This window comes from Paralichthys olivaceus, chromosome 19 (assembly GCF_024713975.1).
Source record: "Paralichthys olivaceus isolate ysfri-2021 chromosome 19, ASM2471397v2, whole genome shotgun sequence".
NCBI classification, from domain to species: Eukaryota; Metazoa; Chordata; class Actinopteri; order Pleuronectiformes; family Paralichthyidae; genus Paralichthys; species Paralichthys olivaceus.
Window position 1 is genome coordinate 6,348,866 of NC_091111.1, and position 23,806 is coordinate 6,372,671.

Consider the following 23,806-nt stretch of genomic DNA (forward strand, 5'->3'; position numbering starts at 1 on the left):
AACTTTTGCATGCGTTTGTAAAAATCTCCATTTTAGTGACATAAAACATACTCAACTTGGATGAGCAGCGTTTTGGGTGAAGCCAAAAAGTACATGTGAGTCCAGTATTGGAAGAAGAGGTGGTACCCTCTCTTGTTCCTGTCTTCCCTCAGGATGGACGTCATGGCTTTGTTTTGCACTGGTTTGGTGTCAGATTGGGCAAATGAAGCCACTTATTCATCTTCAGAGGGTCATCCCAAAACATATTTCTCACTCACGCACTGAGAGGAGAGGACATTTCTGACAGCTAGTTATAGCCGGCCCGTTTCTCTTCTCTTTCTCTCAGCGCTGTGGCCTCTTTAGTTCTGATCTCGCATTGTTCTGCTCCTCTGCTGCTGTTGTTTTTTTGGAGGAGTTCAGAATCAGCACATTTTGAATCGGGCATCAGCAGGAAGGCAGTAAGGGTTGGTGTACACTTGACTCTGTGTGTTTCTCATCAGGCACCTAGATGCCTTATTTTCTCCTCTCCAATCCTGGAGCTCAAAACAATGATATGCTGCCCTTAAAACTTAAATGGAACCTTCTCACAACTCCATCTGTGAGCTGTGTATCAGTCAATCAAGACAACTAATCCACTGAAACTAATATGAAGCGAAGATCAAGAGCAGTGAGAGGACACAGGCCTCTCTGTTTGTGGTGTTTATTATATCAGTGAGTTATTAACCAAGCATCAACTTAAAACCTTGTTGTTGATTAGCTTTTGCTGAGTAAATATGTTAACTTTTATTTGATCCAGCTTCTTAAAACATAAGCACTTTTTTAATAATTAAAATTGTGACTTTTTGTGATTTGAATCACAGAAAAAGTCTTTCGGATTTTTTTGTCACTGTCACATAATACTAGTTTTAAGGCTTGCAGGACTAATAGGGCTGGACAACAAATCTAATTTGTCATTCAGACCCAGATTTACTTATATCCCTCAGTATTATTACCTGTGTAAATCTCAAGGTAAAGTGAGGATAGTTAAGCATTTCTAGTAATAGTTAATTGGTGACTGGGGTTCTCATTTAGACTTAGTAGAGCACACATGTCGTCCACCAAGGCCAAACAGTTCCCTGAAATCCAATCAAGATAGATGTCAGTCCTCTTAATATGCCTAATTTGTTTTCATCAGGATCCATGAGCAAGTCCTTGGAAAATTGGTGAAAATGTAAAAAAAGTCTATGTGATCTTGCGATGTAAAAAATGTTTATCCTGGACTGCCTTTGTCCACAAGAAAACTGAATGGATTCTTTCTTGGTCTATGTAGTTTTTTGTGTAATCCTGCTGAAAAACAAAAAAAACCAACCAACCAAAAACAACAATAAGGCCGAAAACATCAAGTGGAGATCATATAGCAGGAAAAAAATTGCCAAAACTCAAGTAAGAACATCTTAAAAATACTCAGGGTGAGAATTCTAGCATTATATAATGTGCCTCTGATACTTGTTATTGATGCACATGCTCCAGACGCCGTGCCGCTCCTAATAATGTCTGATTGGATGAGGGCTCTTGAGTGAACTCAGTGAACCTGCACATTTGTTTTCTTATATATGCACACTCAAGCACAGTAAAAAATAATTCTCTACAATCTCCACCATTTCTTTAATGATTCCCTCTTTGGCCTTTGGCTGCCTCCGTAGCTATACCCATCACGATTTTCAGTGATCTCAATCTGCAATTGATTAATCGAGCAGCAAAACCAGCCAAGGGGGATTTCAGGAGATGTTTTACACTGTTATCTCCCTTATATCCTCTGTGTCTTACCCGCTCAACTCTCAGTCAACAAAAGATGTAAGGTAAGGGATTAAACCATTGATGTTTCAGCTCTGTCGTGGCTCTCCGAAACATGGCAGAGAGTTTGGGGGAGAGGGCTTCTCTGTTAAAAGGATTTGAGGATCCAGTGCTGCCCACCACTCTTTTAAATACTTGGCACGTAGCCTTGCATATGATGTGCACTGTATTAACCGAGGCACTCTCTTAAACCCTCTAGAAGACATAATGGTGTTAAACGGCATTTGCACTTAATGAACGTGCCCTCGTTGGGGCGCAACAAGGTGCCCTAACAGGAAGTATATGGATAAAAGATGGGGGGGCAACATGAGTGTCTTCAAGAGGGCTGCTGAGGAAAACCTCTAAGAGAAACATGCAAGGATGAAGATCCAGGAGCAACAGAGGACACTGCAGAGCAAGCGGCTTCTGCCTTTCTGCTTGTTGCTAGGATACCATGCCCTTTTCTTCAGTATTATGGGGTGTGCTTTCTCTATAGACTGGCACCTCCTTTAGCTCTGTGCCTCTCCACAATAAATCTCTCTTCTTCACTTCACATGACAATTTTCATAGATTTCCTTCTTTTTGGTCAGAGAACTTAGTTAAATCTTGTTTCGGAGGTATGCGCGTACAGCCAGTGTTTCTTTGTTGCCACCGGTGATGTGGTCCCTCAAGGAGGAATGTGTACTGTATACCTTCAGGGCCTCCTTGTACTTGGCACATGCACAACAAACAAAAGCAGTGGGCATGAAGTGGAAAAGGATGAGGAGGAAGGCTGAGCCATGTGCAACCAGTTAGCGATTCTTCTGATCCGGGCTCCGTATGGTGCAGTATTTATACAGTATGGAACAAGATGAAAGGTTCAACATAGTTTCCATGCAGAGGTTAATAATTGACCGTTTGGAAAATGCTGGATGAGATAATAGTATCATAATAAGCATGCCAAGTCGAATGAAAGTAGAGGCAAGCAATCAATACCCATTGTGTTTATGTTGTATTTACCACAGTCATGACAGCGCGGTTCACCAAATGGGTGGAAAGGCTGACGGAGAAGGTTTTTTTGAGGAGAGCCCACATTAGTGGCCACGAGCGGCTGATGGGGGTTGCAGAGGAAGGGGGAATCTGGAAGAAATGATGAGAGTTTAAAAAAATGCGAAAGAGGGGAGAGGTGGGATTAGGAAAACTATACGAAGGTTGAGGGTTATTGATAGTTAGGGCCGGAGACACGAGGAGGGAAGTAGAGAGAAGAAACAGGAGAACACCAAAGTTTAAATAAAGGTGAAATGAGCAGCGATGAGGTGAAAAGAGATGGATGAGGTGAAAGAGAAAAAAAGGACATGAAAAAAAGAGTACAAAAGAGAAAATGTCCCTGCTGGGGGGCACAGTTGGAAATTGGCCAGCTCTGAAACCTCAGCTGCTGCCACTGAGAGGGTGAGGGTAGTAGAATAAAAAAAACAAAAAACCTGAAAGGCTTGAAATATCACTGCACGACAACTTCCCCCACGTTTCATACTTTTATTTTCAGAGGAAATGGGAGATAGGAATGTTTTGTCATGCAAACCTTTAATTTTTCATATTCTGAAATTAAGAAAGTTCAAACTAACTAAAGTACTGCTGTACATTATACAGGCATGGTGCTTAATCCAACAAATATGACACTTTGCAAACCTCTATTATAGCTGTGCTTTTATAGACTGGCATATGACCCTGAGTGAGTTTCATAACTAATCCAACTTGGAGCCTTATAGGCGCTAAATGTTTTGCCACCATCAAGGATGTCAGTTAGGACTGGAGTTCACTAATTTACAGTTTTGAAATGAGTTACAAGTTTCACTCTGAGACTGTAAAATTGTGTTTATTGCAACGCTGCACGTTAATAGCTCATGGGTGGGACTGGCCTTTAAATTTCCAGGGAATGTCTCTAAGAAGAGCACTCTGACAGGAACTTGGATGCAAGAAAAAGCGAGAACAGCATTTTGTCATTGTTTCATAATAAAAACAGTGAATTGGTTACATAAATCAGGCGTCGGTGTCTGTGAACATTCCCTGTTGTTGCCTCTTGGGATTCACCGTGCGGAAAGAAAAATGTGAGAGAAGGGTCGAATGAGAGTTCATATTCCACAAGTTGTAGAGGGAGAGATATGCTTTCAATTATTTACACAGTTCGGTCTTACACTGCAGTACTGAAAAGTGGAGTGTGTGTGATCTAAAAATGTAAATAAAACTAATCAGGAAGCTAGTGAAGTCAGTGTATGCTGTCTTTTGCCATCTGAGGACTGCTGACCATCGTGGGAATGTGCACTAATAAAGACCAGTTCTGCTGAAGTCTGCTGAGGACAGTGGAAAGTGTATTAGTGGTGCAGTTTAGCTAAAAACTGAGCATTTTGTGATGAGCAGCATTACATTTTGTACACTTCTAACCAAAAGTATTAAAACAGAATTTACAATACAACACAACTTTATTAATCCTGACGGCAATTGCTTTATAATGCACATTTGTCATAGTTATCTGCCCCACTATATAGATTTTTGGACTGTCCACAGGAACACAGACGTGACAGGATTTCTGTCTCCTGATGGTCAGTCCCACTGTGAGGGTGAGAGAGCAGAGCATGATGGGAGACTGAGCGAATCTATGCACATAGCTCTTCAATGAAGCAATGATTCAAAACGCTGTGATAGAGATCTTTGATGCTATGTGAAGTGAAACAGTTTCATAATGAAACTGTGGCGGGACATATTAGACTATGGCATGCAGCCACAGTCTGAGTAATTAATGGGAAACACTGGGAGCAGATAAATATGCTGACATCAGTCTTTAGCCTGCAGCATGTAGTTTAAGTTTTAATAAGCCACTATTGCACAATTAAAAAGTCAGGCTTGCAACATTGTTTTTGCACACGGTACTGGCCCCACACATATGCGACAAAGTCAATAATACATGCCTTTGTTTCTATGCCTAATTTTATCCTGTGTAGGGTTGTGGGAAACATATCCCAACACTCACTGGATAAAATGTGAACTAATTCCTCAGGGTCTCCTCCAGCGGAAAACACTGGATTCATTGCAATTTTAAAACCGCGATAGAGAAGCAGTTTGTCCTGGCCAAAGCTAGCATATGTTCCTGTTTGCTAATCTGGAGCTTTTACAGTAAGATGATTAGAGGTTTGATAACCCTCCATATATAAAAAAGGCATAAAACGGATAAAGGCTTGTTTAGAGCGAGTTAGCGCTCATTTAGCCTTAGTCAAAATCACTTATTTAAAATCTGCTAAGACAGAACATGACCGACCTTGTCCTCATCTCACAGTCTCTTCTACCAGTTTCTGCCAGTGATCTGCTTTTGACCTCCCTCTGTTTGTAAGATGCACTGAGTCAGAGGGACCACCTGGTCACTGTCTCAGTGGACAGCTGCCACAGACAGCAGAGGCCGAGCAGCGTCTGACCCGTCTGTGCTGTGCAAGGTGACATTAGTTCAGCTTTTGTCGTTGATGCATCCCTGCAGCCTTTTGTTTTTCAGTTTGTAAAGGTGACTGAGGTAACGGAGGTGTTGCAGGTAACGCTGGTAAAACTTTTGTAGACGGTGAAACAGCTTTAAAGCAAATGAGGGAATAGTTGCAAAAATAAACAGCCAAATTGCATTTTAGCACTGAGCAATACATGATTATTATTCATCCAGGGTGTTGACACATTTAGATTGTGATTGTATCACACATCATTAAATGTCTATGGCCCTGTAAGAACCTGGTATCTTGCACAAGATCCAGACTGTGTTGATGCAGCTGGCTGCAATTCACTTGAAATAAATACACATCTGAAAAATACTGTCTGACAGTTTTTTTTAACCTTCTGAATGCTGGTGTGTTGTTTTTGGGAATCCTTTCCCGTTGCAAGTTTTCCCCCCGGTGAGACATGTTCAACGTCACAAACACGCTGAAAACTGAAGCGCTCTCTCACCTTGCTGTTTCGCCAAATTAGCACATTCACCTGGGTGTCATTCCTGGGAGAGAACACCAATTGTATCCATTCCCAGACAAAAGCCAGATGTTCGTGGGTGTTGGTGTGGGTTTTTTGACCAGTGGGTATGGTTCATTGTAAAAACAGTACCTAAGAGCTAATGGTTTCTATGTGTAAGATTCAATCTAAAGATATCAGTGTGAAACTACCCAAGCAAGCTGGATAGGGAGAGATTCATTACATAAAATCTCCCCTGTCTTTTAAACCATTACTCAGCAGCCTAAGTATTTTTTTCAACCACATCCCACAGTTCAGTGGCTTTGGAATCCAGTGGCAGCACATCAGCTTCAGCCACAGTTATAATTTTCCAGTCAGAAGCAGTTTTGTTTTATAGTTCGGCATCACATTCTGCTGCTTTGCATTTCATTTATGGGACCCAGACACCAAAAAAGAAATCTTCAAAGGCAGTGGCTGTTAGATTGATGAGGATGACTTATGACTCTGCCATCAGAGGACATATCAAACCAAACTGCCTCTGTAACCACCCTGCTGTGTAAATGATAGCCATGCATCATAAAGTGAGAAAGCGTGACTTGACGACCAGATGATGGGGTGTCAGGAAGGTCTTGTATAATAAAATTACCGGTTGATGAGTTCCCATTAGGTTTTATTAGGTATTTATATGTGTGTGTGTGTGTGTGTGTGTGTGTGTGTGTATATAGTATATGTGCATGTGAGATGGGGTCGTCATCAGATTGAATCGGGGCAGGTTAACCATCTGGCTATAAAACCTCTAGTCTCACTCGCTAATGGAATTTGTTCCTGTGATCCCCCCCCGTTGGTGTGTGTGTGTGTGTCCTTGCCCCCTGTACAAGCTACACTAATAAACCTAATGGCTACATAGTGAGAGGTGTGGCTTCGGCCTATTAAAAGGATGGAACCCTTCAGTGCTGCAGTGGCAGTTATGGCATAGGGACTGTTATGATATACCACAGCACAGTATGAAATGACATTTAAATCCCTGCCTGCACACTGGAATACAGGACATATATATAATGTTATAATGTACTCCATCATCCAATCAAATGCAATGGCCCAAACCTGTTTTACAAACGCTGCAACACTGGTTGTAAATGTCATTATCGCCTTAAGGGTGGAAATGAGGTTGGTGTTTGTAGCAGCTCTGCTTAATGAAGTCATTCATTAGCTGCGATTACTGTAGATATTCACTGGAGGGACAAATGGCTGTCGTGTGATTGGAGCTGGGTTTGGTTGACTTGCTGCTTGTTTTATTGATTGTATACTTTGTGGAGTTATTACACACACACACACACACACACACACACAATCGTACTTAATGCTGTTGTGATGCAGTTTTCTTTCTTAAACTGTAAAAGTAACCTGCAGTAATTCAGCCACAGCAAGTAAAGACCTGCAGCAGGTCTCAGTTCCACAGAACTGTGACGCTGCCCCACCACTGTTGTTCACCTGATTCAGTGACGCTCAAGTTGAACTGGAAAATCAGTTGTTGTTGCTGTTGTCCTGAAAGCGCTGTCATCGCAACTCTGCTACAGAGCGTTGGTCAACTGTTCTGACAGTCAGACAGAGTTTTTTGGAATTAGAAGATAGATACTGCTCGTGTATTTGCTATACATAGAAGAATAATACTACACCAGATTATACACAGTTTACCACGTGTATTCAGATGTTAGTCAATCATTGACTTTATAATTTCACTAAAATTCTTGAATGTAAAATAACTGTAGACCTGTCTCCCTTCAGAAATCCAGCTGTTTGATCCAACTTTTCATTGGAAACATTCGTTATATAATTTCTCATTAATTGTCAGTTGAAGCTGTTGATAATTTCCCTTATTAGTTGTGTCATGTTTTTTGTTTCAACATGTTGCTCCTTCATGGGTCACATTATGCTTCTTAGGCATTCCAAGATGACTGACAGAATAACAGGGCAGAGAAAACCTAATATGTTGCCCTTACTGCTTTTCTAAGTTTTTCCTGTGAAGAACTCAAATGCTACCTTTTAAAAAAAAAAAAAAAAAAAAAAAAAAAAAAGTGCAACCTGTGATTATGGCACTCAAGTAGTCTCGTCCAAATGTTTCTGAACTGCTTAAAGTTTGAGTCTAAAAAGGTTAGAGTGACTGATGACAGAGCAAAGCTGCAAATTGTCACGTTGTCAACAAATCCTTTCAGGTAAAGTCAGCCTGGGGATCAGGCCAGAGTTTGTGCGGATGCTGACCTGCGAAGAGACAAAACCGTCAATTTTGGAGGTTACACTCTGCTTCAGGTCCATTTAAATTGGAGGCAATTAGATAAGATCAGACACCTTGGGAATGCTTGGCAGCTTTCACACCTTTGAGTTCATCTTTCACACACACACGCATATTCACATTCACACGCCTGTACATACGTACACAGACACGCACATGTGATTTCTTTCTGTCTTTTTACTTGCCAATGGCACAGGAAAGCTTGTGTGTGTTTCTGAATATGTGCGTCTGTGTGTGCTGACACTTGGTAGATTAAAATGTTATTTTTCTGCTGCTGCTGCTTCTTACAAGGAGGTAACATGTACTGGGTTTAAAAATAGCCAGTTACTGTGGATGACTGTTTTTTTTTTTTAGCTCAGTGTCCCCGTTTGATTGCGTTTCACACCATTCTGTCCTTCAGAGGAGGATGACGGTGTCTCGGAGTTGGGCACATAGGTCACTTCTCGCCGGGAGGTCGGAGGGATTTTGTGCTGAAAAATAAGCCAGAAAAACACAGAAGGGACGAATGCAGCAACATAGATAATGAGTCCAGGCTTTTCTTCTGTAGCGAGAGACTAGGATGGAGCCAGCGCTAACCATTCATAATGGGATGTAATAGAATTCCCTTGGTTATTATGCCTGTTTCTGTCCTGTCTGCACAGTATCTGTTGTCTCCCTACTGTACGTCTCGCTCTCATGCTCCTGTTTCCTTTCTAATGGCCTGTTTTCCTGACAACTGCGGAGTATAAGCGCTGTCGCCTTCACTTAGTTTCACCGCATCTCAAAATGTTGCTGTCGGGTGGAGTCAAAGGCTCTGGAACTCCACTCCAACATCAATCCAATTTTAGTGGTGGTTACTATGAGATAACTGTCTATCTGGACAGCTCTTACGTAAAGCCTCTTTCTCTTTGTGGCAATTACTGTGCTAATGGCCCTTCAGAGATCCCTTTTATCCACCAGTGCTTGGTTAATAGTTGGTAATCACCCAGATGACACCAGTTAATAAAGGGGCTTTTGTTTCTCCAGGTTATTTTGTGAGAGCTATGTCTTTGTGCCGTTATGAAATCCTCTGAAGCTCCACAGTCCATTACCATATAGTTTAAACCACTTTTAGATTGGCTCTGGTTCAGCCTTTAGATTCGAAGCAAAAACAAATATTGAAAAAATTGGAAAAAATGGTCAAAGTACAAGAGTACATAATTTATTTATTTTAATGTAGTTCCTTTTGCCTAGTGTTTGGAGCTGGTTGAACTTGCAAACCTTGAAGAACCAGTTTCCTTTTCCATTGGCTAGATCCCCCTCGGAGCCTCGTCAACACTGTCTACGTCTCTAGGCCTCAACTGTATAAATGAATCCACAAACTGTCGCTTATTATATTTTATATTAAATCATATATGTATTCATTTATTGATTGATTCAGTCTAACCTGAAACCACTCTGTCTCTCTCGCTCTAGCTCTCTCTGACACACACCCCCTGAATTCTGATCCACTACAGTTTAAATGTTGTTTGTAACCACCACCACATTTTCAACACTGATCACCACAAAAATTTATTTTATTCAGTTTGTGTGTCTTTGTCAGCACAAGAGAGACAAGAACAAGTGGAGGCAGATCGTAGAGACATAATATATCGTCATATCGCACACCCTGATCTGGAACCACACTGTTGAGCTCGATTAGATTGTTATTCTTACAAGTTTTCTTTTGCAGAGCACATTTTTAGGGGATTTGTTGTCACAGGTAATTCTTTGTGTTAAGATAATCATCAACCAAAGCACCGATTAAGCACCAAAGCAAGATAAAGTTTGTCAACATTTTGATTATAGAGCAGAGCCTATCCACAAGTTGAATCTTGCCTGCTGTCCTTTCCTTTCTGATTTACATCTGCATGAAATCCAACATAGCTATTATTGGTGTAAACGGCAATGAAAACATGAGGTGATGTCATCGGAAAGAAAACGTTTTTTTCCCCAGATTGTTGAAATGTATGAAGATTGCATCAGAGCCCACATGGCAGATGGGATTTTCAGAGGGACATAATAAAAGGGTTTAAGGGTGATAGTTATTGATGGGACGTCCTCTGTATTTACCATCTAACTGCTAGCTGTTATACTTTGCTTGCATAAGCACGGCCTCTGCCAGCTCAGCAGTCAGTCAGACAGGCTTTTAAAGCAATGGGGAGGTATGCAGATTTATGCAAATGGAGTTGCCATTGGGTTTGTGGTGGTGAAACCGTGGTAACAGGAGAGGAATGAGGTTAAAGAGGGCCATGGGCTCTGGGAGGATGCTCCTTACCCACAATGCCCTCTGGTGTTTGTTTACACACTGCGGTGGGTTGTGCGAGGTAGAGCCAGCCATCTCCTAAGCCTCTTGTGCAAAGCCTTCCACAGGCACTGTGGGGTATCATGTTGATGACATGCAGACGTTCTGAGACAGTGCGTCTGTTATCACATGGCCTTAGTTAAACTGCTGTTTTGATTACATTTTCTAAAAGTTTTGTTGAATGAGGTTTGTTTTAACGTCAACTTAATTGACATGTAAATATTCAAAAACTCCTTCTAGTACAACACAGATGATTCCCACAACAAATCATCCCATCTAACTACGTATGATACTGAAGTGCATGCAAACAGAAGGTATTGTGCAGTTTTGTAAATTGCTATTTAAAATAAATAAGGGGAAACACTCATTCACACAGTAATCCCACCATGTTCTTGTATGCAAGAAGAAAATCCTAACTGGGTGACTGAGCCAGAGGAATCCAGGGTCCCATCCATGAATTGGCCAGGAGTTACGACCCTTGACCTTCAGTGTCAAGGGCTGAAAGTGTCACTGAGTGTGAGACAGAGGGAAGATTTTAAGGTCTTTTTGGATTAGAAAACATACTGAACAGATCATGCTTTCCAAGAGAATCCATTCAATAATTGATGGTTTTCAGTTTTGGTTTACCCAGAAACCCAGTTGGGGAAGGTATGACACATTACCCCCATGCTTCGTGTGGGCCCTGACCTTGTTCACGTGTTTGACCCAGAGGTGACAGATGGATAAGAAAAGTCATCTTGAACATAACACACACGCATGAATGCGTTCATGAGTCGCAATACAGCATCCTGTAGCCCACACGACCAATCAATCTCCAAACGTCGCTAATCTTTTCTGTTTTGTCGCGCACTGAATTAGCCAACAGATGCACACATGGACAGTAGTTAAAGCTGTGGACCGCATCTATGAGATTAAATCTAACTGGCTGCCAGGTTGCCATTCTTCTAGCCTAATCAAAAGATTAAGGTCATAGGGCACTAGCCTTGAAAGTGCCTCGATCGTCCACTGTAAACAAATAAGCTGTGACACCGCTGTTACATTGTTATGGACATTTTTCTGCCTTCACACTCAAAAATCTAAATTACTCCTTACAAATAAGGTTTGCATTCACGTCAAGGACTTATTATTTATAGATCAATCACATTGACTCATATGTAGACACATCTTCATCCAGCCATGCACAGCTTCAGGCTTGTGAAGGCGTTCACGGGGCCCTGCTAGGGTGGTGACGACGATCGAAGGAGACAGGGGAGGAGCGCATCACTATGTCGGACGGGATGTGTTATAGCAACAAGACACACGTCTTTGTTAGTCTGCTGGAGCGACTATAAATAATTGTTTCTCTCCCCCACTAAGGATGTTGACAGACCGATCAATACCTAGATAGAGGAGATTTATAGAGGTCTTCACTTTCCACTCAATACACATTAACAGCACTTGTTACATTAAAGAGTCCCAACTGACCTCTGAACAACTTCAAATGACAGTGTGTATAATTATACACAACATGATGTGGTTATTTGTGGTGAGTTAAAGTCAATAATGTTCCCATGTCAGCTTTTCTCTGTCAGATTGATTTATGTTGGGAAGTACGAGAGGAATTGAGGCTGGATGCACGAAGCAGGAAATGAGTGAAGACCGATAACATGTTTAACATGTTTACGCTGAACACTTCTCACTAAATTGATGATAGAATACAACATAACCAGAGGATCCATACTGTGACATATCTGTTCTACATCCTATCTGATCCGATATTAGCTGTCCAGTCCAGGAATCTCATTTGAAAGGTTTTTCTTCTGCTGCAACTATCACAGTGGACCAAAAACCTTTTGAGGAGCTTAGGAATACTAATCGATCACTAATCGACTAAAAAAGTAATTTTATCTTATTTCTCTTTTTTATCCATTTTCTGTTCAATCCATGGTTATTTTTCTTTAGCTTTTCCTCAGAGTGAATCAGAAAACATGTTGTTAGCAGAAAATAAGATTTATTTCTATGAAAAGTGCTATACAAATAACATATTATAATTTTATATATTATGACGTGGCAAATGATTAAAAACCTGTTTTCACCTGGTAAACCTTAGGGATAGGCCGCCCGTTTGAATCCCAATCCCTTTTGACACTCAAACTTTCACATGAGTCACTCAGCATGGGCCGTCTCTCTTCAAGCATTAAGCAACGCAGTGCTGTTATCACACACAGAGATGCGCACGCACGTAAGAAACATTCACATGCTCATGAAAAAACATGTCTTGCTTTCTGCAGAACACACCACACACACACCCACATACATGGGTACATACAACAGAGTGTGTGTGAGGAGGTGAGGCACTCTCTCTCCCTCAGAACGGGTGCCATGTCTTGTCAGATGGGGTTAGCTCCCTGCCAGCTGATGCACCAGTCGAGCCTTTGAAGCCCTCCCAGGGGCCTGTGGTTTACATGCTTGGGTTGCCAGGTTCTGCCACCCCCCTCATTAATGCAGCATGGGTGCCCACTTAACTTGTTCCTCTCTGTTCCTGTGGTCAGTTTGCCCTGGCTTCGACTGAGCGCTGGGCAACCAGGCAAAGGAAGCATGCACACACTGGCCCTGCACATGCATGAAATTACACACACACAATAGAGCGCATACAGACATAGTAAAAATGAGAGTCAGGTTGCAGGTACAGATGCAAGATCCATACATACTATGATTATAACACTAAACAATCTAAAAATATCCACACGTCATTCCTCTTCTGTGGAGTGTGTGGGCTGTGCAAATATGGTACATGGAGCTGAAACAGTTATTCAGATAATCAGTTCGTTAATTGTACTTTTTCCAATCGTTTCCCCTGAATGGCGATCGATCAGTCAGATCTTACAAAGTATAACCAGGCATTATAGTGCTATCAAGCACTGGATTTCCCCACATGCCTGGTATCTATAGGTGAATTTATAGTTTCTCTGTCCAGCAGTCTGCTAGGGTCCGCTATGTTTCCTCATCCACTCTTGCACATGGATCATTTAGTTGAATGTCCGTGTGGAGTCCAAAATTTGTTACTGCACTGACTGTACACATCGATTATGCATCTCCAGATACTATATACATAGAATGGGTTTTAACATGGTATCATGTACGTATGTGTAGAACGCCAGACTGACAGATCCTCATTTTAGTATGAAGTAGTGTGAAACAATGTAAGGGTATAGTGGTTATGAAACTGTAGCGGGTCAGACGATGTCAGCTGAGTAGGTGGTCCTACGTATGAGGCAGCTAAAATAATGTCTCAGACCAACTCTCGATGTGGTCTGAATTATCAGATGTCATCTTGGGGCACGTTCACACCTGAACTTGGAGCTGACCGCTTGTGATCGGATCACTCAAGGACGCATGTTACAACCAGGTCTGAGCGGAGTCTGTCGGATCGGGCTTTAGAGGCAGTAGGGCCTCTCTCCTTCCATGTTTCTTTTTCCCTTCTTTTTTTCTGTTTTCAAAGCTGGGCCCCATTCAGATCCCTCTTATGGATTCAATATGTCCTCTCTGGAGTTTTGAAAGTTGCCTGTTAATGGGAACGTTATTGTTTGATAAATTGAACGTTCTGTAGCCACTGAGGTCATGTTTCAGGGAATTCAGCTGTACTTTTATTTGGGTGTTGATGCAGAGAAACAAGAGGGAGGCTATGTATAGTGTTTCTGCTCTTTCTTCAACATCTTGAGGTAATTGACCCCGCCTCCTGCCTTAAACACACATACTATCACACACGCATACCAACACACACACACAAAATCCCCTCTTTTGTACAAACACTTGCTCTCCCTCCCTCCCACATGCACACACACTCAGCTTAGACACCCATGCAACCCACAGGCACTCCCTATTGTACAAATGCTGCACATAAGCGCTCGCTCATACTCGGCACACACATTACACACTCGTCGCTGAGAGAATATCCATGTCTCTGTGCTAAAACACTGCGATACAGCTGTGAATGGGAGATGAAAGCCAGAGCCGAGCCAGGAATAATAAAAGCAGAGTGATTCTGTGCACTGCAGGCTTCTAAACAGCCGAGGGATCCGACTCGAAAACATGAGGGGATTCCAAAGCCGAGTTCTTTTTAACTATACTATTTTACCAAAGCTGTTTTGATGTATGAAAGACCTTAGAGTCAATAGTGCGGAGGCTGGTTTCGCTGTAATATACATTCCTGCCAATATCAGCTAAATGCCAAGTATATATTGCGCAGCCTAGTAGCTAACCCTGCTAATACTTGCAACATCCCTCTGCCTGTATGTGCTCCATAAAGAGTGGCCTGCCCTAACCTCCAATAAACCCACTCCCACCCTCTGCCCCATACTGGGAGTTGAGACCTGTATAGGAAGGGCGTGACAAAGAGAACAGATGGAGGGCTGGAGGGAATAGAAATGTAAGGAGGAGAATTGTATTGCTCACACCTCAAAAGAGTTTAAAATGCTAAAGTACATTATCAGGATTTAGACCTGATCGCACATACTTCAAAACACTACTATGAAACTTGTTGGAAGGGTAAAGTATGGGTCATGGAGAAACCCATTGCATTTTGGAGAACACCCAGAATCATGGATCTGGGAATTGTTTTCCCTGATTTCCCAGGAATAATGGATCTTAATGAAAAAAAAACAGGCACATTTATGGGAGTGGTATCTATCAGTTTTTGCCTTTAGGTGCAGCTTTAATTGAAATATTACTCTTGGGCTATTGGGCCTTGCCAGAGGAATGTGCTCTACTGAGAGTCATTCTATTTTCTTCATATATTAATTCTAAGGCTGGCAGCATTCTGGATTTCCATTATTATCAGCAAATCCCTTCAACTGACCAAAAATGTCTCTCAATGATTTCCCCAGTCTGCTCTTTTCAGCCACAAGCTCAGTGTCATTGCTAAGATAAAAAAAATATTCTTGTCTGACAAACACTCATACTAATCAATGTTGTTGCTTAATGAATAATATGAAATAGCTTTTACTTATTTCATGGGTTATAAAGAAAAACAAAACAAAATGCAGTATTTCAAACACTGCATGTTGATTATCACAGCAGTGGTCAAAGCTTTGCAGCTTTGAAGTATTTGGGTCAGCCCGAGTCGTACATAGACCTTGACTACGGACTGTTTTCCAAGATTAACAAATGAAATTTCCTGCTCATACAGCAGGTCTTTAAACACACCGTGGTTTCTGTTTTCCTCCAACATGTCAACCCTCTCACACTGTTTTAACACTGCAGTGGTCTCCATTATCATTTTGGATGGAGAATTTTGCCTCAAATATCTGAGAAAAAAAACAGATGATGCGTTGCAGGGTACGAGTTGCATTGTGCATGAGAGGCTGTGATGAGGACAGATGGGTGAAGGAGGTTTGGAGCACAGTAGAAAACAAAGAGGCGCCAGTGGAGGTCATGACCTAAGAATGATCACACCCAACTTTTTGGGGAGCTTCTGTTTGACATAGAAACACAGATGACAACCTCACCAACCAGCAAAGTTCAGGAATGGGTCAGTGTCTTGAAAGCGTGTTTTGAGGAAAGAAAAGAAAAGACAATGGACGGAGCAGTTAACAGTGGAAGGATGTAATGGAACGGAGGGAAGGGAGTGGGGCAGAGTTAAGGAGGGAGTGGCAACTAGAAGTGGGTCACAGTGGCACTGATTTGATGTAAAGTGACGCATGACGAGGGGGACGGACTCGCGCCACTTTCTGCGTCACCTTTTGTCCTGTGTGAGCACACACACACACACACACGCTCTCACATGAACATACATCAGCTCAATTAATTTGGGTAAACAACACTTAAGAAGATAGAAATAGCTCACTTGTACTTGAGCGGTTTTCCCTCTCTCTCCTCACTTCTCTCTAGACTCTCATCAAATGTATGCATGTATTTATATTCTTTGATGCTTAGTTGGGTATTTTTTACTTGTCTACTTCCTCGCTGTGCATTGTAAGCTCTTAAGATTGCATTCAGATTATGCATTAGTAATAATAGCATCTCTCCCTCAGTCAGTGTTCATTGTGTATAAAAAAAAGAGGGTAATACATTTTGGCTCGGCTATACCATCCCTGTGTGATCTGCTAGCTTTTCCTCCAGCTTCACGGAGGAGAGGTGAGGAGAGGATGTGAAGCCTGAGGGGTGGATGGGTATAATAAAAAAGGAGATGTAACAGTGGTGTGGTTCAATAACCTGACCCCCTCTCCCACCGGGATGGCTCTCTGGAGTCAGTTGTTAAAGAGAGGGTGACAGGCTGGCTTCACCCCTGCAGATCCCTGCGGCTCTTTGTGTGTGTGTGTGTGTGTGTGTGTGTGTGTGTGTGTGTGTGTGTGTGTGTGTGTGTGTGTGTGTGTGTGTGTGTGTGTGTGTGTGTGTGTGTGTGTGTGTGTGTGTGTGTGTGTGTGTGTGTGTGTGTGCAGGAGGTGTTGAGGCATTCCGTTCATGTTGTCTGTTCCTGCGAATGTTCCCACGGCAGATCTGCACATATTTAAGCATCACTACTTAATGATGTCATGTGTGATGCTGACATGATGCGCTCCGAGATTTAACATAACCCCCAATAACACATCAAAGGCTTATAGATTGGCAGTGGAGGGGAGGGATGGTGCTCTGTGTGGTATTTCGCTTATAGCAGTGGAATTCCTAATTTCAGGCTAATTCTAGGTTGCTATATGTCTGAGCTATATATTAATACATACATTTGAGTGCTTAAATTGATTTTTATCTGATTCATTTAGGAGATAAAAAAATGAGCCTGACAGACTTGGATAACTTTTGAGTTTATTGGACTACTGACAGAGAGATCTCCTTCTGTATGTAATCTAAACACCAAAGCGATCAACATTAATTTTCCGTCCCCCGTCCTTCATTCTTTCCAAGGCTTCTCCCTTTGTTGTTTGAGTGTGCTGGTGTTGACTGAAGGCTGAGGAACCGTCATCCTAATCGGCTTGAGATCTTGGCTGCAGGTCAGGGCAGCAGATGAATCCAGATTAGAGTGTCACAGGGCAGGAAGAGAGGATTAGCAGCTCTGGTCACTGCGGCCTCCGTCCACCCGTCAGCTAACCAGCAACCTGACAGCACTGTCTGCACTGGCTCGCCTAAGAGTCAAAGGGCTGGACATAAATAGGCCTGCAGGCTGTGTTGGGGCTGCTGTCATTCATTCATGTCTGCTCTCTGATACATATATTCCTAGCACCATCATAAACCAGGTTAGGGAAGCAAGGGGAAAACAGAAGACATGTTTAACTGCATTCCCTGATCTTGGAAATCTGTAAAAGTTTTGTTTACATGCAGGAAGTCAGTAATCGGATTTCTCCTCCTCCATTACCATAATATTTTACTTATTTAGCTGGCATGTTTCAAGTGTCTAAGTTATACAGAGCATCTGGAGTGAGAGGACAGGCTGTGTACTGAGAGAACACACAGTGTTTGTGTCTGAATTTCACAAATAATCTACTATTTAGCAATGAAAACCAGTAGAAATCTTATATTGCCATTACTTTAACATAATCTTTAGTTTAACACAAACTTCAGATCTGTTATTTTGGAGGATGGAAATCTTACATTTATATGCACTAAACCAGCATCTGTTATCATTCACACAGTCTATGAAAACTGGATTATATTTGATTTATTTAGAAATAAAGTTACTGAATAAAACTGCATTTACTGCAAAAACTAAAGTAAATTAAGTAAAATAAACACACACTTAAACATGCACCTACTGTGGGGTGTAACAGTCTAAGACCAGTTTCCTTAATGACTTTTAGTCCTCACTGCATTTGCAACTTGTGAAACAAGGTTGTCGTTGTTATTTGTGACCAAGAGTGTGTCACTGTAAATCTTCACAATCCAGGCTGCACTTAGGTGTTTGATAGTTGTTTCTGCAGAATAGTGCCCCCTGGTTGCACAGAGCTCATCAACTAGGTTATAAAAAAACTTGGTTGGGTAAAACACCAAGTGTGTGTGTGTGTGTGTGCGTGCCCTACAGCAGCAGCTTCTCATCGGCATCTTACTCAACCCGTCATTTTCATCAGCAACCTCCCCATCGGCTTTGTTGCATCTCCTCTGTCTCCTCTCTCAGTCTCTCTGTACTTCATCTCTGGAAACAAAACAAAATCAATCTGTGTGCACAGTGTTGTGCTCCTCACTCGCTGCTGTTGGCGTGCACTTCCTGCGCACAGCCCGGCTTTGATCTCACTGTAAATTAAACATGGCTTTTCAGATAACAAGCTGTGTGGCACCTACTAAAGTCAAACTGCACCTCCACTCTTCACACAGTGGCTGTCCCTGGTTTGAACTCTCTGAGTTGTGTTAACGCACAGTGCTGCGGTATCTGGATCAGCTATGCTCGTGTGTGTCTGTGGTGAATTTAGGCCACAGTTTGTCAGATGTCTGCAGAAAGAAACAGACACTTTTGTGACATATTTAAAAACACAGTGATGTCAGATGTTTCACGCTGAATGAATGAGAGGCACAGAGAAAGTGTGGGAGACCACAGTTGAGCATGAGGTCAAAAGTTAGGTCAAGCACTGCTAATCTGGGTGGGAATGCTCAGCGCTTGACCCCTTGACATTAGGGTGCCACAGCTCCACTCTGCTTGACGTCACCAAGATGGCAGCACCCGTAAAACAACGTTCAGATTATTTGATGATGAAAGTAATTTTATTTGCGTATTACTTAAATACTTAAGTAGATTTATTCATTTACTTCTCATGTGGCTGCTGAGGCTATTTTAAGTCATGTGGTTGAGTATGTTCATTCATAGTAAACAGTTTGAAGTGTGTGTGTGTGTGTGTGTGTGTGTGAGTATGCTAAATAATTATGTTAATTCAAGGAGTTTCAAAATAAGAGCTCATGTCAATAAGAAGACAAAGTGTTGCACATATTACGACTTCAGACCACGACCTATAAAACCTCATCTGGAGAATGCCTTTTTGCCTCTCAAAGTGCATAACAATATTTCCGAGCTCTATGGGGTCTGTTCGCTCCACTGGTCTGGCCCTGCCTGTTGTCAGATCGAGGTCTTTTAAATGCTAATCACCTCTTCTCCCCTCCCTTTCTTCTTCCTCTCTCCTCCAGATCCCTCCTCCAACTACATCCGGCAGCTGGAGACGAAAGTGCGGATCCTGGAGGACGATAACAATAAGCTTCTCACACAGGTGAGGTTCACATATACCGTGCAGATGTGCATCAGTCTCAGTGGAGAGACTCACTCAGGAGTTGCACTATTAGCCCAGTCACTGAACTCTTGTGCAACTTTCTAACTCGGCCAGCAGCATGTGATCGGCAGCAGTTTGAGATGAAGTGGCTGCCTGCTGCCTCCTCTGAAGCCACCCCCTCACAACACCCTGCCTGTTAGTTGGAGAATATGTTTACCCATGTTTAATTCATGGGGAGTCAGTAAGCCTCGGCAGCGAGCAGCGATGTTAGCCCCCGGAGGGGAACTGTGGGAGCAGAGGAGAGATGAGAGGAGAAAAAAGGAGGTGGAGGGGAGGGAGAGAGAGAGGCTTTAAGTGACAGTGACAGAGTAAAGCATTTCTCAGAAAGTTGACCTTGCTCTGACTTCTCTCAAATTTGGAGGATGGAGGGCTGAGTGACTGGAGGTGGGAGTGTGTGAAAGGGGAGGGTGGGGGGTTGAAATATTTGGTCTGGTTCACCAGGAGGTCATGTCAGTCTGCAGACGTGTGTGTGTGCTTCATCCACACAAACACAAATTCATAACTGAATTTGCATAAAGGCATAAATGTACATCGTGGTCTTTTATATACCATTTGTTATCTCTGCTACATCCTTAGGGTGTCTGTTTATTTGAATGCACGTCAGGCTGCAGACAGGTGAGTTGGAATTTCATAGTTCAAAAGGCATTTTGATTCAAAGCCTTTATTCTTTTTTTTTAAAGCAATTTCTCTTCCCCCAATTATCTCCCAGCAGATTCATATGTAGGCAGAGAGTGTAGGCTGGAATCCCTATAGTCCTCCATTGCTACAGTGAGGTGCTACGCATTGTTTCACAGCAGTTGAGACACATATAATGAACCGACTTCCTAAAGTCGACTGTTGGTCTTGGTGTTTCTTTCTTTTTGTTATCATTTTTTAACTGTATGTTTGTCTCTGAGCCAAAGAAGAGTACAATAACAACTTTCCCCTCCCAGAAATCAAATAATGAACCAATACGTCATCATGTTTTTCTCTCTCCCTAGGCTTATAGCCGGTATAGCTTATCACAGATACAGACGAAAAAGGTAATTCTCTGAAACACCACCGTTCGTTGGCTCCTCGGTTTGTCAACCTGTTGAGCCTCTCTTGCTTTTTTCCGTCTATCATTTGTTCGGTGGTGGGACTTTTTTTTTTACAGCTTTTAGCTTGGTGCTTTTTTATACAGGGTGGACATATATAATAATGAAATGTTCACTTTATGCTGAATTTCAAATAGCTGCTGAATCAACTCTCGGATAATGTTTATAGGGACTGAAATGTACTTATTCTCTTTCTTGCTGGGAGTTAGATAACAAGATTGAATCCACTCTCATATATTATATTCATTAAATAGTATCAATCATTACCACAGACCTGAATCATCTCTGAAACAGAGTACATTTCACTAAGGAATTACTCTGCATTAGCTCATAAAGGTTCTGCCTCAGTGTCCACTCCTGTTCTTTGGTCCCTGTGTGCTCTGCTCGCATGCTGTGCTAATGAATGAACACAGGTTGCCCTGTAACTAGGCAAGAAAGCCTTTTTCTGCGCTTGGAGCTGGTCCGCGCCGCTCAGTCGGTGTCTGGTACGGGGCACCCCAGGTGAACGAATGCTACATCGTGCTTTGGTGCATGAATGACACACGCTTGTCCCGGCTTGTCGGGACGTCTGCTGGGCTGAATAATTCAAGCTGCAAAGGCAACTCAGGTAGAACCAGGCATCCATAATGCATGGCTGACAACTGGTACGAGAGTGAGGAATGATGAAACGTCTGTCTGAAGTTATGAAACATCTCAATGGTTGTGTCTCTAATAAACTTTGATTTCTTTTGCTCCGGTAAATATCGACAGTTTACTATTTAACCTGACTCTTATGCAACAGTTATACTGATGTGTGTGAATGCTCTCAGGTGGGGTTGTTACAATGGATTAGTTGCCTCAGTGGACAAATTGCCTAACTTCCTGTGTTACGAAACAGGTCCAGTGAAACTTGTGTTAAGCCTGAAGGAAACAATAGCCTCTTATCGTAGGAATGTTGCCCCTCCAAACAAGCTGAAGGATTTTACTGTACTGAAGGGGGGACAAGAGACAGAGAGAGAGTTAATAACATGGTCCCACGGCAGAAGGGAACTGCACAGGTGTAATCACGGTGACAAACAGGGTGTGTGTTTGCCTGTGCAGGACCACAAGCATGTTTGTTCACGTACATGTACGAGATTCTTTCAAACTTTTCTCCCGCTCAGATCCCCCATGTCCTTTAACCTTTACTTGTCTCTGTTAAGTCACTGAAGTGTGAGGCACTCTGGTTTTCTCTACAAGCTCACTGCCACTTTATCCTGAGCAACTAAGTGCTCTGCAGCGTGACTTTGAGAATTAAATGATTTATATGTCAGACTCAGATGATACTCCAGTCCACTAACTGCAGGGTAATTGAAGTCATCTTGTGGACATTGGACCGCAGTAGGAATCAGTGGACCTGAAGGATGACAGGGGTTAATGAATTATGCTTTATTCATTGACTGATTTATTGACTCAGATCGGCTTAAAAAACATGGAGCGGAACGTGTTTTACTAACTGTTGCTATGTCAGCAGGAGCAAACTAACCACTCTGAATTATTAAGAGTTTGTGAAACAGTGGGCTTTTAAAGTTGTGTAGGATTTAGTAGGATGCTTTACCATCCATCCATCCATCTGTCCGTCCGCCTGTGCGTCCATCCATCCATCCATCCTCTTGTCTTCTGAGGGTCAAAGTGGGAAAGGAGCTGACACAGAGACAACCATTCTCACCTAAGGGCAATTTAGTATCTCCAGTTAATCTAAGCTGAGCTGGAGTACTAAGAGAAAACCCACAGACATGGAAGGAACCACAGTCTTTGTTCAGATGAAGGACATGCTCCCCAAAAGTGAAGCCAAAGCCTCTCGGAAGCCTCACCTGGTGTCTGACTGCAATATAAGTTATAAATCCTGCTGATAGGACAGGGACCCATCTGAAAGGTCAAAGTACTTGTCGTATAAATTGCTCTCAAAGATTGTTTCTGTCATTGAAGGAAGTTGTTTAAACTGATTTATGGTCAAGTGCTAATTTTTTGGTAAGTTTGGTTTGAATTAGTTATTTAATGCAGCCTAATGATTGATATATATATATATGTGTTTTCATTAGTGTGTAATCAGCACAGAAGCTTAAGACGCATGTCTGAGGGAAAACATTGTTGATTGTAAAGCTAGTTAGGAAACCAATATTTCAGACTCCTCAGCGGAATACCCAGCAGAGTACCCAGCGGAGTACCCAGCGGAGTACCCAGTGTCTAGCGTGAGTTACTCGAATTAAACTGTCGGCGGCATTACTACTGCCCCTCATAACTCACGTAGGAAATGATGCATGTCATCCACAGCCTCTCCCTGTCACCTCCAAGAACATTGTGATGGATGGATAGACGGAGGGGCCCGAGCTTTAACCAAGAAGATACTCGTTTCCAGCTGTCTGGCAAACAAATAGCTTTGTTAGTCTCAGTGGCCAAGGTCAATTCAGGGAAGGAAGGAAAGTTGGAGACATGTTGGTTTGTTTATAAAGCTAGACCAAGCACGAAATATTCATTAGCCAGAAAACTCCTTCAGATCAAAGCAGGTCTTCTTCCTACCTACGGCAAAGAGGTTATGTTTTCATAATTCATGGATCTGAATGACAATCAGTGGATTGATCTATGGGAGTGTGCAATTTGGTGCAAATCCAAATAAAAATCCGGATCTTAATGTGGTTTCATATTGGGCCTTGGCAGAGAAATGTGCTATACCACTTGAGATTGTGTCTATGTCATTCTTTCAGAAATAACATACACAAGACACAAAGCCGAGAGACAGAAATGGCAAAAAAAAGCTAGAAAAGGCCCAGAATTGAGAGCATGAATCTGAAAACCCAAGGGGGTAGATGAAGAAGTGCCATGAGGGACTGGGAAAGGTTAGAGTAACACTGAGAGGATACTGAGCTGAAAGACCAGAGGGGACGGGGACATGGAAGGGCAGAGAAGACGAGGTGAATGCTGACAATAAGCAAAACATATGTGTGAGCGTGCACCTGAGTGCATGTGGCACCGAGAGAATACAACGGCAGACAGCACAGCACAATGTCCACACACTCATAGATGCACGCCCACAGCTCATTGTGTTATTTATAGCCCGAGTGCTCCCCGGGCATCACGTGTGTTTACACACCGCGCCTCGCATAGAGACATTTCTCATGTCACGCATGAGAAATGGGTGACATGAGAAATGTCATAA

General features: G+C 42.4%; 1 protein-coding gene across 4 annotated transcripts in view; it reads left to right on the forward strand.

Moving 5' to 3' along the window:
* Nucleotides 1-23,806, forward strand: part of ccdc85cb (coiled-coil domain containing 85C, b) — a 44,567-nt gene that overhangs the window by 11,321 nt on the left and 9,440 nt on the right. For 2 of the 4 annotated variants that reach the window (XM_069514487.1, XM_020091851.2), the window contains exons 2-3: nt 19,416-19,495; nt 20,536-20,577. In XM_069514487.1, the coding sequence (XP_069370588.1) occupies nt 19,416-19,495; nt 20,536-20,577 (122 nt within the window). The remainder of the gene's footprint in view (nt 1-19,415; nt 19,496-20,535; nt 20,578-23,806) is intronic. The other 2 variants (XM_020091852.2, XM_020091854.2) reach the window with 1 other exon arrangement.